The sequence below is a fragment of the Chelonoidis abingdonii genome, chromosome 3 (assembly GCF_003597395.2).
Source record: "Chelonoidis abingdonii isolate Lonesome George chromosome 3, CheloAbing_2.0, whole genome shotgun sequence".
Classification (NCBI taxonomy): Eukaryota; Metazoa; Chordata; order Testudines; family Testudinidae; genus Chelonoidis; species Chelonoidis abingdonii.
The window spans coordinates 50,825,891-50,843,576 of NC_133771.1; the positions used below are offsets into that span (position 1 = coordinate 50,825,891).

At 41.5% G+C, this 17,686-nt stretch overlaps 1 protein-coding gene across 3 annotated transcripts in view; it reads right to left on the reverse strand.

The window, feature by feature from the left end:
* Nucleotides 1-17,686, reverse strand: part of KHDRBS2 (KH RNA binding domain containing, signal transduction associated 2) — a 679,144-nt gene that overhangs the window by 62,934 nt on the left and 598,524 nt on the right. For all 3 annotated transcript variants that reach the window (XR_012655496.1, XR_012655495.1, XM_075063736.1), the window contains one exon: nucleotides 12,219-12,277. Coding sequence is in view for 1 of the 3 variants with exons in the window: in XM_075063736.1 (XP_074919837.1) it covers nucleotides 12,219-12,277 (59 nt within the window). In the remaining 2 variants the exon portion in view is untranslated. The remainder of the gene's footprint in view (nucleotides 1-12,218; nucleotides 12,278-17,686) is intronic.

Here is a 17,686-nt window from a genome sequence, read left to right on the forward strand (position 1 = left end):
AGAGACATAGAAACAGCCATAGTGGAGTGGACTCAAGGTCCATCTAATGTGATATCCTCTCTCTGCCAGGGGCTATTACCATAAGCTTCAGAGGAAGGTGTAAGTAGAGAAAAGTTGGATAACTTGACCCCTACATTAGGTCTCATCCTGGTCTCTAATATTTAAAGACTGGTTTAAGCCTGAGGCATGCAGTTTAATATCCATTTGAAAACATTTATCATTAAATAATTCTGGATAGTCTTGATTTCCATATTAATGTTTGATCACATTTTGAATCTTGCCAAGTCCTTGGTCTCATTGACTTCCTGTGACAATGAGTCCCCTACACTGTACTTACATGCTGTTGAAAAAATATTTCTTCTTACTGTTTTTTAATTTTCTACCTTTAAATTCCATTGAATATCTCATGTTATGAGACAGAGAAAACAGAAGTTGCTGACCTGTCTTCTCTAAATCATTCATTATTTTGTGTTTTTATCATGTCCCCTCTTATTCATCTCCTTCCTAAACACAGCTTAATGATCTGCACAGGAGATTGGGAGCCAGGAAATCCTGGAATCTCATCCTAACTCTAATACTGACATAGTCTGTCATCTTACACATGTCACTTAACCTCTCTTGCTCAGTTTCTAGACAGCCATCAAGGGAGTCCAAGAAACAGAGCACCCAGGAGTCTTAAGGCTTGTCTATATAACAAATTAGTGCATGGCAAGGTGGGGGCGTAAATCTTCAGCATGCAGCATACTAAATGGCTGTGCGGACTCTGCTGCTGCGCACTAAAAGTTCCCTGGGGCACTTTCTGTACAGCTGTTTCAAAGATCAGTATGTAAAAGGCTATTAGAGAATCTTTAGCACACAGCTGTACGGGGGCCACATGGATAGCAAGAGTGCCGCATCCTGAAGCTCTGCAGATTTATGCCCCAGCTTGCTGCACACTAACTTGTCCTATAGACATGCCCTGAGTGGGAATTAGGTACTGAACACTATATCTATTAGCAGAAGTGGTGGTTAATTAACAGTCTGTAGCATATTCAAAAATATTGACCTGCAAGTGTATAGGAAATTGCAAAGGGAGAGTTCTTGTGATATCAGGGTTTCTTAACTGTAGTATGCTCCAGATAAAGAAATGCCATAGAAAGAAGCAACAACTGATACAAAGAATGGCTTTTCAATGTGCAAATTTCCCCTGAGAGCAGAGGGCTTGCACAAGAGTAAACAGCCCACATATTTTCAAGGTAGGGTGCATGGCCATGGCAGGACCCTCCCTGCTGGGCTGAACATCACCATGTAAGAACAAAGCACTGTAAATTAAGATTTAATTGTGATCCTATGCTGGCTTGTGCAAGTGTAGGGAGAGGCTGGCTGACATACAAGGCTGGTTTTAAGTAGGCCCAGTTAACCAGGAGAGTCCCAAGAACTCAAAATCAAATGAAAATGTTTTGTATGGCTGTTTGCCATTCCAAAGATAATAAATTACTTAAGTGATGTCCAGTTTGTAAACTAGACAATATTCTAAAGAATTAGGGCAAGATATTAGTGAAAATCAGCACAGCTCTATTGACTCCAAGAGAGCTACACTGAATTACATCAGCTGAGTATCTTGCTTTTAGTCACTGTCGATGTTACAGCAATGAAGGGAACGGTCCCTGTGATCCAACTACTTGCATTATCATATACGCAATTTTCTAAAAAAGTTATCATATTAGTTCACTTGGTTTCCTGCCTTCGAACACTAACATGAAGATAGACTGGAAAAACACAGTGGCAAAACCCTCAGCATCACAAGCTAATTGAATTTCAGGATCAATGAATGGCAATATCTGCATTATTGTTGGACTTGACTATGATTATTAGAACAAACTCATCACCTTTACAAAACAAATGCTAACAAATACTAACAATTGATATTTTCTTTCAAAATTTACAAAATATTCGTCTCTGTGCTGTGAAACATGAGGTCAGTATGATTTCTATGTGGCTTCATTTTGCTTTGATAATGCAATAGATTAATCAATTGTGGGCTTTATTTTCACACTGGGATAGTAATCACTCAAGCATTTCAATGCAAATGGGAATGCTCATGTTCTCTAACGGAGTTGAAGTGAGATATACAAATAGCCTGATTTAAGGTACAGAATTCCTATTTTTCTTTATCCCATACATACTTTCTTTTCACCTCATATTTCAGATCTACATATTCATTTTTTACTCTTCCTTGTTCAGCCCAAGCTGTCTACTTTACTTCAAATAAAGAATCCTTTGGCACCTTATAGACTAACAGACGTTTTGGAGCGTGACCTTTCGTGGGTGAATACCCACTTCGTCAGACGCAGGTAGTGGAAATTTCAAGGGGCAGGTATATATATATGCTTTAGCCAAGCAAGCTAAGACAACGAGGTAGTTCAGTCAGGAAGATGGGCCTCTGTCAAAGGCGAGGCAGAGGTGGTGAAAACAAGGGAGAGGAAACTGGTTCTGTAATTGGATGCTGATTTGTTTCTGGTGTTAGTGTAGGGAGTTCCTGAGTAAGATGAGTGGCAATCCTAGTGTAGTCATCACTGGGAATCGTGAGGGAAAGCCCTGTTAAGAATTAATAGGTATTGAGAGAAAAGTTTGTCTGCCGGCCTCCTTTTAGTAGTCCAGACCTGTTACATACTCCACACAGATGACATGCCAGTCCCTCGTTATGAGCAGCAGTCCTCTTTGAGGGATAAATTGTGCCAATGGACCGAAATGAGGCAGACCGTCTAGAGCTGTGGCCTCCGTGCTTAACCATGAGAGGGACAGGGGTTCACTTGCCGTTGATGACTTAGGTTTTATGAGGGCACAAGCGGTGTTGTTTGTCCACACAACATCTCCGCCTGTGCACGTATTGAGAGGCTAGGGGAAGCATTCAATGTATAGGTCCAGACTGTCATTTCGACCCTCAGTGCGGGTCCACTCTCTAGGACATAAGGCAGAAAGAAACAGGTGGAGTTCTTCACCAGGGCCACTGTTAGAAAAATTAGAAATTTCCATTAGCTCCCTTCCTCTTCCCACCCTGCAGGACACCTGCAGGGACTTGCCAATGGAGAAGGTCCATTTCCACGCCCGTGCGTCAGAACATTTTGGGGGTGCGTAGGAACAGCATCACACCTGATTAATATCTGTATAAGATTTACCAAGGGAGATTAAGTTTCAGCCAGGCACAGAGTTCAGGGCTAAGCTATTAATAAGCATGGTCCGATATTTTACAACTAAACAAGGCGAGCTTTCAGAGAGTCCAGCTAGAGCGCGCTTTCCCCTCCTTCTTTGCATTTAAAGTGAGGTCATCGAGGGGCAGACAAAGCCATCGGGAACACATGAAACCAGGCATACAGTGCAAAGGCAAACACAAATATGTTTTGAACGCTATAAGTCGGGTGCAGGACTAGCAAGGGAGCACCATTCAACGAGATGGATATTGTACTCCTCTTGCATGAACTGGAATTGGCTGGATAAGTATGTAATTCTATACAAGATCGCGTGCGCACAGAAGAGAATATCACAGTACTTTCATGTTTGCAGATTCTAAGAGGGGGAGCATGGCACTAGGGAACAACGCTAGAAGAGATGTCCAAACGCCAAGACCGAAATAGGAGAGAATAACTTTTCCTTCTGGCTGTAGTGTGTAGTTGGATTAGATTGACGATATTGCTGGGTGGGTTAGGGGTACTCCTGGCAGCGGCTTTGATTTCCCCATGTGGTGTCGAGATCGAGTGGAGTGACGTTAGATTTTAGGAGCAGCTTAAACAGGTCACATATGTTCCCTTTGTACGAGACGCAGAAGTAGGCCTGTGGAGTGATCTCATGTCTTTTTTTTTCACCTGTCGAGGAGTCCACTGTGCAATTCATATTGGAAGGTCTTGGCTTAAGATAAAGTGAAGTCCTCCAGCTATGGAGAGCTCTTTTTATATGAGGGTGATGTTTTACCTGTTTGCTGTATAGGAACGCTAGTAGTCCATGGTGTTTCCTCCACGCTCCTGTTGAAAGAGTAGCAAAGGTCAGAACTCTCTCACTGTGGTCTGTTAGTAGTATGTAGATAGCAGTAATGGAAATTTTACTGCCCATCTTAGAACCAATTTATGGAATCACGCATGGTCGCAATGGTCTCCAGCCTTCAGGTATTTTCAGTTGGGGACCTATAGAAGACCAAAATAAACCCCCCACAACCCGTACATTAGTCTTTAGGAAGGAAGATATATCCCTCGTACTGTATTTTGTGGCAAGTATTTCCGTTTGCCACTTACAGAGTGTTGGATGGATTACATCATACGGCTAAAATTGAGACAAGTCCTTTGGGCCTTATCAGCCGAGAGATCAAAAGATATATCGCCACCACGAAGGAGAGGTAAGCGGCCGATAAAGTTAGTCTGGATCTGTGAAAACGCTGCATGAGATGCAGCGTATATGGCACGTTATAAGGCAACAGACGTTTTGGGTGTCGAGCACGTGGGGTAATACCGGCAACTTCGTCGACACACGCACGTAGGAGAAATTCGCAGGGGAGCAGTATACACATATGCAAGCCAAGCAACTAGAGACAACGAGGATTGATTGCATGAGGAGGAGGGGGCCCTGTCTAGCAGCATGAGGTGCTGGGAAAACGCGAAGGGAGGAAGAAAACTAACAACACCAGGGCCCAGAAGAAAAAGCCGCCTGGACCTACTTTCGGGCTCTCTTGTTCTGCACCTGCCGGATCCCCAAACCATTTGCTCACACCGAATCATATAACAGTTCTGTGGTGATCTGGAAGCCTACTCTTTCTTGGGCCGTCTATGACTCAAAGAGGGAATCACTGCTTCTTCCAGAGGACACGAATCTAACTAGCAACATATGCGTTCAGCCTGATCACAGGGAAACCCCATTTTCAAGGCCACTGGGGGCATTATCTCCACTCTAAGCACAGTAACGAAGAACTCGCACATGGAACTCCTCCTGAGGGTCGAAATGACAGTCTTGGACGCTATACATTGAATGCTTCCTAAGACTGACTTCGTGCAACAGGCAGAAGAGAATCGTAAACATGTAAAACCACACGCTTGCCCCTCATTAACCTAGTCGTAAGGGCAGATAGCTATATTGCTTAATCTCTTACCATTCCACACGGCCGGCATGAAAACACACCACTAACAGATTATCAGAATAGAGGCTGATAAAGAGGACTGTTGTCATCATGAACAGGTCTGACTACCAGAGGCGCAGACACTCTCCAATACGAGAATTTCCTACAGGACCGCGGGTCCCTCAGATCCACTGAAGGAATACCCAGCTGAACCTAAAGGAGAAAATTGCACCATCGGCTATCATCAGGACACTCCTACAGCTAACGACCAGAACAGAATCAGCGCATCCAAGTACAGAACCAAGGTAGGGTTCTCGCTAGCCTATGGTTTTCAACAGCCTCAGACGGTCGTGTCTGCTAGAAATAACACGATGGCCAGGCCCCTGATTGAACTAAAACCCTCTCCTAATCAAATCTAGCGTGCTGCCTCAGGCGATTAGTTAGGATTATTCAGTTCACTTATGGCCGGTGTCGGCCATGGACAATTATCCGACTACACTTGCAGGCGTCTGACAGTGTGAGCTATGGGCACCACCTGCCAGGGGATAAGCTCATGCTCCAAAACGTCTGTTAGTCTATAAGGTGCCAAAGGATTCTCTGCTGCTTTTACAGATCCAGACTAACACGGCTACCCCTCTGATACAAATAAAGAATGAACATGTAATTAACTGTTCCTGTATCCTGCAAGTGCTGATTTGGTATATAAACAATGAGTTTGCATGGGAATAGAATATTGCTGTCCATTTTAACTGTTAGCCATACAAACATTTGGTTACACAGTGTTGCCTCTACAGAACTTCGCTTAGACAAACTAATCATACTTTAAAGCTCTCTCAATGAATTATTGGCTGGGTAATCTTTACAAAAATAGACAAGAAAATTATCTTGGCAGTATTCTGGAACTTTGATGTCTTACATCCAAAAGAATTATATCAAGCATTTACATTCCCATTGTTTAATTAAAAATGGAATAATCCTAAAATTAAACAACCAATTCTTTACACGTGAACACTTAAAGCTAAATTGCAGTGGAAACAAAGCGGGATTTATATGGCAACTTGAGCAAATGTGCACACACAAAAATACAAATATCCTGAATAATGTTATTGTAATGAATACCTAAGTAGTTTTCATTTACTCTAATGTGTTCCTATGCCAGGAAAGTGTGAGCCCAAGTGACAAAGATGTTAAGGACTAGATGGCGAGCAGCCCTGTGCAGATGTTTAGCAGCATGAATGGGGCAGCAACACACTTTTCCCTTACTCCCCAGTACTCCTACAAAGACGGCAATCACCATTATAATGTCCTGGGGACTTTCTTTCCAGATTCCTGTCCACGACTGTCAAACAATTAAAGATTAAACTATCCCCAAAGAATGTACCCCAGGTTTTCTGATTAGTCCAGCTAGAGGGACAGGATTCTGTGCTATAAGTCAGTGCTTATGGAGTTTGGACATGGTCAGTAAGGTTTACAGGTATAGGATGTACCTCCATATCATGTCTCAGTGCTTTGATTGATTTAAGTGGCTACCCTTTAGGGCAAAATAACAAGAATCGCAAAGGGAGAGAAAGGAGGAACACAGGCTGCAGTAGTGGCTTTTCCCAGTACGTTATAACTATCTCTGCTATAGTTATTCTGATTATGGTACTTCATTTTAAGCCATACATTTTACTTTACTCTGCTTATAATAAAACAAGTCATTAACTTCATGTTTTTGCCAGACACCTTCCTGAAGGGCAACAGCACTAGAGGGGAAAATGCAAAATTATGTAATTGGAAAACAATGGGTACACATGGAAATAGCATTTACTCATAAATTAATCCACTTGCATGAAGTTCATTATAAAATATGAGCATCTGTATAAAGTTAAAAAGACACTGTCACCCTGGCTTATGCTCCCAAATCTAGGATTCAGTCCTGCAAGTGCTGAGCACCTCCAGCTGGGTGGAAGTTATGGCAGTTAATGGGAGGTGAAAGCACTCAGCATCTCGTGAAATGCATTCAGTAATTTGAGAGACTGAGACCTTAGTTTCCCCCCAGATCTTTGATTGTTAGTCTTATGGAAAGGCCCAATATATTTAAGTGAAAGGATTTCATCAGCATCAACTCCTCAATCAATTCAAAGAGAGGAAGGGAAGCTCCCGAGAGAGAGAGAGAGAGACTGACAGTGGGAAAAGTTCTTCTTACATCACCTTTGGAATTCAATGGGATAATATATCCCTGCTGTCACTTTATAGAGGATGGTAAAAAAAACCCCAACAACCTAAACTAAGGCTATCATCATCTATTCAAGTCTATAGTTTAAAGTGATTTCTGTAAAACCTGATTGTTCTATTCTTGCTCAGTTCCACAGGACTTTTCCATGCAGGCACATAGTCTTTTCTATTTCAGTAGTTTGCTTAAACATGCTCCCTTAATGCTTGCAACCCAAACAGGGAGTGCTGAATAAATTGAAAGAAGGAGCAACATCCAGCCTCCACCATAGGCTCTTCTAGAGGGCATAGGAGAACCTATATTAGCCTACTCCAGGAGGATGGAAAGGGTCCTGCTGCCCAGGAGCTCAACTAGAAAGTTAAGAATTCAATGCTGAGAGTTCTTATTGGGGAGACAAAGTGGTGCTGTAATGGTTTTATAGTACTTTGAAAATCTAGAGTCCCTATACTACATATAAGAGCCTTATGTTACATATAAGTGCAATATAGTAATATTGTTATTATTTGCTGGAATTTACATAGTGAGACTGAAGAATGAGAGGATTCTCATTGTGAGGCTCAACAGCCATCCCCTGGAAAATTGACTAGGAAATGAGATTGTAAAATGCTATGTGGGAGGAAGTATAGAGTGAAGGAAAGGTATAGAGGCTGAGAGGGAAAACTTAAGAAATCAGGAATCACATGACAAGGATGGGTAATCCAGGGGAAAAGACATGTCTTCATGATGTTTACAAGGGATAACAAGGAAAGTGGGATGGACTGTGAAGGGGCAAGGAAATGGAGATTTTTGTAGGGGTTTTGAAGGAAGAAAAGGAATTAGGCATTATGGCTGGTGATCATGATTTGTCTATGTGGTGGTCTTAATCATGGTAGTGGTGAAATTTAGTGTTACAGAAGAGTGGGCTAGAGGGTTAGTAGGGAATGAAATAGATATATTTTTGGAGGCACAAGAAGACATGAAGCTATTACTAGTTGCTGAGCTGGGGTGAGAGAGAGAGAAATAGTCTTGACTTGTGAGAGGTGCTGGAAATACAGGGGAGGCTGAATTCACACAGTATTGGGGATTAAGAAGTTTCATGGCAGATTACACAAACAGGAGTAGAGAATTGAGCTTTACTGGACAATGAAGGGTAGAAGTTATGTAAGGATAGAGTGGAGCCTGACTGCTTGTGGATGGTGTGGGAAGTGTTTGAAATAATTGGGTGAGAAGAGCTATAGTCTGTTCACAAGAGAACAATAATAGAAAAGATAAATGCAGAATACACATACGCTGAGATTAACAGTCATTTTAAATCTTTGTTTCTTTAGGAAGAAGAAAAAAGAGTGCATACATAGGCTAACAGAGTGGTGCGTGAGCAATATTATGAACATGCTAGTGCATGTGAACCAGCTGGAACCAGAATATAGATTAAAATGCTCTCCATTTTTAGGGGAAAAAAGTTGAAAAATGATTTCTCTGTTTTAAGTTTCTAGCATGTTGTTAGTAAAACAGGTAAAATAAGTAAAAGAGACTGGAGCAAGATTAGGAGCAGGGCAGCAGTGAGAGCAAGACTGGAGCAGGGCTAGGAACAGGGCTGGAGCAGGAGCAAGGCTGGAGCAGGCTAAGGCATGAGGAGTCTATTGCCATCATTTGGCAGGAGAGAGTTCCAAGTCCTGGAGCGACACTGAGCACACTAAACAGCTGTTCCTCCTGTGGGGCTTATATACCTGGTCTGGGAGTCACACAACTTGCTCTTGGTTTGGGGGGTTGGCTGGAGCCTAGCACAAGAGTGAGTCATAATCTCACAAAAGTGATCTTATACGAGCAAGTTATAAACCTTAACTAATTAGCCTTTTCGACACCTTGTATAGGAAAACAAGTACACTTCTACCCTGATATAACGCTGTCCTCGGGAGCCAAAAAATCTTACCGCATTATAAGTGAAACCGCGTTATATCAAACTTGCTTTGAACTGCCGGAGTACGCAGTTCCCCCCTCCCGCTCCAGAGCACTGCTTTACCACGTTATATCCGAATTCGTGTTAGATCGGGTCACATTATATCGGAGTGTACTATCATCCTCATTTTACAGACCAAGGAATGGCAGTAGAGTGGTGTAAATCACTTGTCCAAATCTAGAGAGAGAGTCAGTTTCAGGAACAGGTTAAGAACTCAGGAGTAGCTGGCTCTCAAACCTGGGCTCACATCATGCTTCTCTGGGTAACTCAATCCTTTAGCAGAGCGGTACTCAAACTTTTCCTGTTGTGCCCTCTCCTTACCAGTAATGGAATGTGCCCACACATCCCTCCATTACTGCACATTTGGCTCAGCAGGGGAGCTAGGGCTGAATGTGGAGTTGGGGGCAAAACTAGGGAGTGAGGAGGAGCTGGGACTAGAGGCAGAGCTGCCTGGGGACAGAGAGGGATTGAGGGCAGAGCTGGGCTGGGAGCAAAGCAGGGAGTGGAGTTGGGCTGGGGCTGGGGCCAGAGCTGGGCTGAGGGAGAAGCAGGAGGCAGAGCAGAGCTGTAGCTAGGGCTATAGCTGGGCTGGGGGCAGAATGGGGCTGAGGGCTGAGGGCTAGCCTGGCTACATACCCTCCCGAACATTCCTCTTGCCCCCCATAGGTAGGGGACCACTGCTTTTGCAGCATTTTTAGAAGAGATTATATTCTTTTTACTCAAGATAACAGCAAATAAATACACAAAAGAAATAAAACCAAGGGTAACTGAAGCGCACACATACATATGAATACACTAATATTACTTGTTTAGCACTGAAAATGTACTTGACTGCACTTTGTATAAAGCACATGTATCACGAATACTGATTACATACAAAAAATAAGTTATTTCTGATTATGCAATGCAATTATTTTGACAATGTCCCTTAAGAAACCATGATTTCAGTACAAATACAAAGGAAACTTCAACTTTGCATTGCCCTAAAATTTGCTTCACAGCTGCATGAATAAAATTATCATTCACTTGGAATTTTCATTTCCAGCATCGTTCTCTTGTCTTGTTGTGTGTTTTGGAAAACACCATACACATTATGACAGTTAATAACTAATACTACATCAAATGTTATACTTTGAACATATTGGGACACACCCTCAATTGGTGAGAACCAGCATGGCTCTGTTGACTTAATTCAAATTATGCTGATACACACCATCTGAAATCAGGCTCAGATCTTCCAACTGAGTGTAAAAAACTACTGCAAAACATTCAAGAAAAATAGAAGGAATGGATTTCAATGCACCATATAAAGTAATATTTTAATGCCTGATTCTGGACCAGGAACACAGCCCAAGTAAATGGGCCATGCACTGTGGAGTTCAGTGGGCAAGGTGGGAATGAATCCTTCTTCTCCGTCACAATGCTGCAGCAAAGCTACTGTGGCACTGCTACTGTAGTCTGAGAGGGGATGCAGCAAGCCCTGTGGCTGTCCCCTATCCATCTCTCTGGGGAGTGTCATAAATATAAAGCAAAGGGTAGCATAAAATCCCTCCTTGGCAGCTGTACTGAATCACTTTACCTGTAAGGGGTTAAGTAGCTCAAATCACTTAGTTAGCACCTGACCAGATGGACCAATGAGGAAAGAAGATACTGTCAAATTGGGGGGCGGGGGGATTTGTTTGTGGCTCTCTTTGTTTGTTCCCTCTCTGGACTGAGGGAGAGACCAAGCAGGTACAACATCTCCTGAAAACATACCTGGAATGATCCATCTAAAATTACAGAAATTGTAAGTAAGACAAGGAAATGCATTAGGTTATCTGTTGTTCTGGCTTGTGAATTTTCCTGTGCTACAAAGTGTAGTTTTATTCCTGTTTTTGTAACTGTGAAGCTGAGCCCCGTGGGGAATCCTCTGTGTTTTAAATCTTTTTATTACCCAGTAGAGTTACCTTCCATCCTGATTTTGCAGGTGTGATTCTTTTACTTTTTCCTTTATAATAAAGTTTTTCTTTTAAGAGCCTGATTGATTTTAGTGTCCTCAAGCTAAAGGGTCTGATCTGTACTCACACGGCTAACCGATTAGTTGGTATATTATTCTCAGCCTCCCCAGAAAAGGGGGGGCGTATTTTGGAGGGGATAAGGATTCCAAGTGACCCTCCCCTGAATTTTTGTGTAAATCACTTGGTGGTGGCAGTAATACTGTCCAAGGACAAGGAAAGGAATTTGTGCCTTGCGGAAGTTTTTAACCTAAACTGGTAGAATATAAGCTTAGGGGGTGTTTCATGTGGGTCCTCACATCTGTACCCCAGAGTTCAGGGTGTGGAGGGGAACCTTGATAGGGAGCTTTTCTCATGGAGCCATCAGAACTACCATTAACTTCTCAGGTGCACTGGGGAAGAGGGAACCTTTTGGAGCAAAGCTGTCCTTTCTCCGCACATCCTCTTCCCCCATGCAGTGGAACCAGTTCCAGCGTGTTCAGGCATTCCATGATTGTGAAGTCTGGAGCAAGATTTGATCCATAGAAAGTTAAAAATTACATGGCATTTTGCAGCAAACTATTTTAGAACTCTGGATTTTAATTGGAGTTGTTGGTACTATCATTCCAAGAATAAAAAAATCTTTTTGACTACGTTATACTTGTTGCTTGAGATAATGGATGACAGCAGAAGAGACAACAGTATTGTTGTCACATCAATAAGAGTGACAACTGACACTGTGAAATATACTCAGGCGCTAATCAGCATGCTCAGTATTGCTGTTAAAACTGATCTATGTGATTAATTGCCTTTGAAATTTTGATCAAAATTGATCTGTCCAATTTTCTGGCCCTAGTTCCATAAGTCAAATCTCACCCTAGAATTACACAAATCAATTTAGTCTGGGCTTCTGTAAAAGCAGAGCAAAAAAGAAGGTAGAAGTAATTTTGGAGCTGTCAGTGACTGATTGGTTTTTTGATTTCACACTTTTACTAAAGATAGAACAAGCCTTACCGTAGCTGTCATAAGCATCTTCACTTGTTCCATGACCATAATCATAATATTCAGGCACACTGAAATAGATTCAGACAGCAAGAAATGTTACTATAATCAGAAGGCATCAACACAAAAGCTTAGATAGTAAATAAAAGTTAAAATGTTATTACCTTTATATGTAAACATAACACAGTCAAATGACACTAGAATCAGTGCAAACACAGTATATTTTTTATTTTCATGTATTATCTACTAATTTAAAAATAAGATCATTCCAAAAATGTGTAAACATAGGAATTATTTTTCAAAGATGTAGCAGAAGGTTAGGGATACAAATTCAATTCACAAGAACAAGGTGCAGTCTTATAATATCCTGCCCTAGGGTTTCCCTGTGGTTACAAGTTCATCAGAGCTTCATCTCAGAACAAGTACACAGTCTTCGGAGACCTTAGTAGGCCTTGTCCTTTTAATCCTTCCCTAAAGATTGAGGCCCTCCATTGACCAGGAGTCTTGTTCGTTTGCTAGATCAAAAATGGAGCCTTAGATTAGAATAAACTCCAGATTTTTAATAAAAAGTCTTTTCTTTGTCCCCTGGAAAATCCAGTTTGAACTAGTATATGCATGTCTCTCCAAGGCTAATAACTGAGGAAGTTTATTAGCACCCCTCCTCCTTAATAGAGAAGTACATACAATGCCACAACACCACACACACAACTGCATTTTTAATACACTGTACCTAAAAGGTGTTAACCTAATTCAGTAATGCTTAACTTAACTCAGTAAAGCTTATCTTAATTCTATAAGGTTTGTTCAGGATATTACAAGATATTGTCAGTCTGTTGCAGCCTTCTGTACTGAACCTTAAGATGCTTGCGTTTACTGAGGACTTTGGCAGTTTGTTCCATTTTTCAATTATACTTCCTGCAAGGTTGGCCTGCCTACATTCCTCACAAGTGAAGGCCTGATTATCCACAGCCTTATGGGTTTCTATGACTTTCTGTGACCTCCGTGAATTTTGCAGCCCTGATGTGGCTGACCCTAGGACCACCCCAGCAGCTGGGGAGGACCCGGGGCCAGTTGCACTGGCCACTGCTCTGGCATCCCCAGGCAACTGGTCCCTGGTGCTGCCCTGGAGCAGTGGTCTGGGACCAGCGGCAGTGGCAGTGGAGCCCCGGGCCGCCCCCTGCCCAGAGCAGAAGTGGTGGCCGGCCCCGGGCTGTCCCGCGTCTGGATCAGAAGTGGCAGCAACAAGGCCCTGGGTCATCTCCTGCCTGGACCTGTGGCAGTGGGAGGGGCCCGGACTGCCCCCACCAGAGCGGCGGCGGAGCCACAGGCTGCGCCTGCCCCAGCAGGCTGCTCACCCTCCAGCAGCAGTGACCCCAGGCCACTTCCCTCCCAGCAGAAGTGTTGCCCCGCACTACCCTCCCCAGCAGCAGTCTTCAGGAGCATACCCCTCCCAGCAGGTAAGATTTAATCACAGGTATTTTTAGACTTTTTGTTTACTGCCTGTGACCTGTTCATGACTGTTACTAAAAATACTCATAACTAAAACGGAGCCTTAATGTTAGGCAGTGATTTGTACCAGTGCAAAGTAAGTGTAAAATGTTAATAAATGAATAGTAGATTTTTTCCTCTTGTTTGCACAGATGTAAATGAATATACAAAGTGCAAGGAAGTGGAAAATCAGAGCTAGTTTCAAAACTACTGCTTGCCAGTTATTTGTTTGTTGGTCAACAGTGATCATGTATGGTCATAACAATAGGTTATCAAAAAATGAAGAGGCCATTTTAGATTATTGTTGCATGCTGCTAATTAACGATCTGCAGTTATTGTCTGTAATGGGCACCAGCATATCTGTGAAGCAAAGGTGGTGAGCAATGTTAACATGGAGATTGAATTAGTCACATTTTAGCTTTACTATTATTATTATTTATAATTTGTTTTCCAGTAACACCCTGCGTGCCCCAAACTCAGGACCAAATTCCCAGTTTGTTAGGCACTGCACACATATAATAATAAAAGGCAGCCAGGCACTGCCAAGGAAAGCTTACAATTTATCTATATTACTGAATTGTATTTCCCCCACCCTCAGTGAACTAAATAAAAAATATATGTTTCCTGTTAATTTTTTGGTTTGTTTTATTTGACCTTTTTCATTAAAGGCTCACCTGACGGTCTTTCACAAAGATACCAAAACCTCCATGGTCACCTCAACATTGCGTTATTACTTTCGCTATTTTCCAGGAGATTTAAAAAAAAATATTGGTTAACATTTGAAGCAGAGACATATTTAACACTGCAGAAAAAAAAATCTTATAAAGATAATAGAGTTGGGCAAATAATTTGTAACAATTATTTGCTTAGACACAATTTTACCATTGCTGTAGACAAAAATCGGATTTTGAATTTCTTGAATGCAATTCTTATTCATAATTCTTCCTGGAATAAATCCTAAGAAAAAATCATGTACTATAGCTCTCTTGAGAACATTCATTGCAAGCATTTGATATTTGACATTGAAACTGTTTCAAACAAAACATGTTTTTTCCCTGACTGGCTAGGTAAAATTTTTTATAATCAGCTTTCCAATGCAAATACTAATGATTTTTTTAAAATTAAAAGTACATTTTCCATAAATATTCTGTAATATTTCCTAAAACGTCACTGTTTCAGCAAGCAGTTTTTCAAGTGCTCAAATACCGCATTGACATGGCCATATAAGTACTTGGGGCTGATGCTAAATATTCTAGAGCTGACCAGGCACAATATATCTAATATTCTATTGAACATACTAGCCATGCTATATGTTTCTAGTGATTTCATTGGAAAGTTAAATGGAAACATGAGAGCATAACGAGTGCAATAAAGCAGGGGGTTAAATAATCAGTCTTATCATATTCAGACTTCCTACAGCTTAGACCTAAAATATGCTCAAAACAGAGAGCTGACATGTCAGATATGACAAATAGTATGAAAAATCACATGTAATGTGATTTAAACAGCATAGTTTTGACCTATTGACTGCATTTCTGGGGAAGAGGATGGGAATGATGATGGAGTAGCAGGGTTAGGAAAAAACAAAACAAACAAAACCAAAAACATCACCTCTTGCAATCTCCAGCCAATTGAAATAAATCACTTCCCCCCAATTCATTGTATAAAACAAGTGACTCTAATCCATACACTTTGGAAATTTTGTTACAAGGCAGACCACGTTGATGCAAATTACTTAGGTATTGGAAGCATAAATATAGTTAGCTAGAAAGGCTTGTATATAATAAAATGGGCTGATATTGCCGACACATATGGAAAAGGTGAGCTGACGTTGCCTGAATCCATGTGGACTGAATAACCTATTGTTATACGTGATTTGGAACTTTCCTTGCTTTCTTGGGTATGTCCATTTCTAGAACAGCACGTTGCCTGACTTGGGACCAGTCTCCTGATGTGCTCCACTTACTTTTTCTTCTCCCCTTGTTTCTAATTGTCTCCATAAGATTGTAAGCATGCACAATGTAAGACTGCAAGTATGAACAGTACAGGAAACCACTCTACTGTGTTTATCTTATACTTATGTATCTTGATTCTTCTATTCTTTCAATTATATTTGTTTGAATTAACAAAAGTTTATGAAGTTGGTGTGTGTGCTTCACCAGTTTTATCATCTTGATTAACTCCAACTAGTTACCTGAGGAATGACCTTGTCTTTGTGACCAGTGAATGTTGCATCCCAATACAAAAAATTATAATTCTAATAATTGATCAGGCTACAACATACATTTGCAAAAAGTCATTCTCTAGTAACAATATTGAGAAAACCTGGACTGTAAAAAACTGGTTTTATATATTTAGGGCTTTTAAAAGACATTATCACACTACAGATAAATATAATTCAACCATATTACGTTGATCGGTAGCAGATCTCAATAAATAATCAGCAAATGAATTCAGCATAAATAAAACTTGGTTATTTAATTTTAGAGTTCTGTGACATCCCATAATTTGGAAACTACAGTGCTCATGAGTTCTAGAAACACTACGTTTTCTTGGTGGTGTTAATTGGAAACAACACACCATTATCTGTGATTAGCATTCATTACTCTTCAGGCAACACAAGGTGTAATTTTCTTAAGTACATGCACCTACCTGAAAGCAGGAAGTAATCATATCTGTTTTAGAAAATATATTAACTCATTACCAATCTTTCACATCAAACTCCTACATTTGTAAGCACTGCACAGTATTTTAGCCACAGGCAGGGGCGCCTCTAGACATTTCGCCGTCCCAAGCATGGCGGCATGCCGCGGGGGGAGCTCTGCCGGTCGCCAGTCCCGCGGCTCCGGTGGACCTCCCGCAGGCGTGCCTGCGGAGGGAACGCTGGTCTCGCGGCTCCACTGAAGCCGCGGGACCAGCGGACCCTCCGCAGGCAAGCCGCCAAAGGCAGCCTGCCTGCCGCCCTCCTGGCGACCAGCAGAGCGCCCCTCATGGCATGCCGCCCTAAGCACGCGCTTGGCATGCTGGGGGCTGGAGCCGCCCCTGGCCACAGGTCTTCCAGATCACAATGGGCTTGATTTTCCAACCCTTAGATGTTAACTTCAATGGTCCTACTTGTGAGAGAAGTAGAAAATATGGGGATACAGACCTTCATTAAGGTTTCATTATTTTTATTTCTTAAATGGGTTCTCATCTTAGGAGGTTTTAAAGTAATTTTTCTCTCTCAAGATGAAAATTTTCAAAGATAAGCTTTTTGGCTTACGGCCTAGTTCATAAATATAAAAATGCCTAAATTGTCTTGTTTGTAAGAAGTATGTTGACATCTGATTATAAGATGTTCACGTTTATTTTTAATTTTCTGATGGATGACTGTTGAGGGTCTGGCTGTCACTAGATCTTTTCAAGCAGTTATTTTTATAGGGTTAAACTTTCTTTACAATGATGACATAATGTCACCTCAGGACCTTTTCACTAAAGTGAAGCTGTGTCACCTTCCTTAAAACTGGCCTCATGTTCTGTATTCTTGATATTTTGGGGGATCATAAACTTAGTCTCTGTGGTATGCAAACACTGATATTTTTTAAGCTTCTGAGTTAAGTTGGCCTTTTCCAAGTAAATTTGAGCTAAAGATGATTTAATCCTAACCTGACTGAATCAAGTTGCATGGCTCCAAGGTCGTCCTCACATTTGATTTGTCTGAAGGCCTAAACTGCTAAATGAGAGTTATCCAACTTCTGCATATCAGTGTTTTATTAAGGCCTGCACTATAATATCTTTGCTGGGAGTGGGAAAGGAAAGGGTTAGCCACAACTCAAGAACTGAAATCTAAGGAAGAAGCTTTTAATTGGCTCTGAGGTTGTGGTTCAGACATTAAATAATAATCTTGTTTCAATAACAATACATTAAACTAGTTCCAAGTTATTGTTTTGATTGACTTGGGTGATCTTTAGTTGGGATTCATAACCAAACAGACAGGCACTTGTTTAGATCCC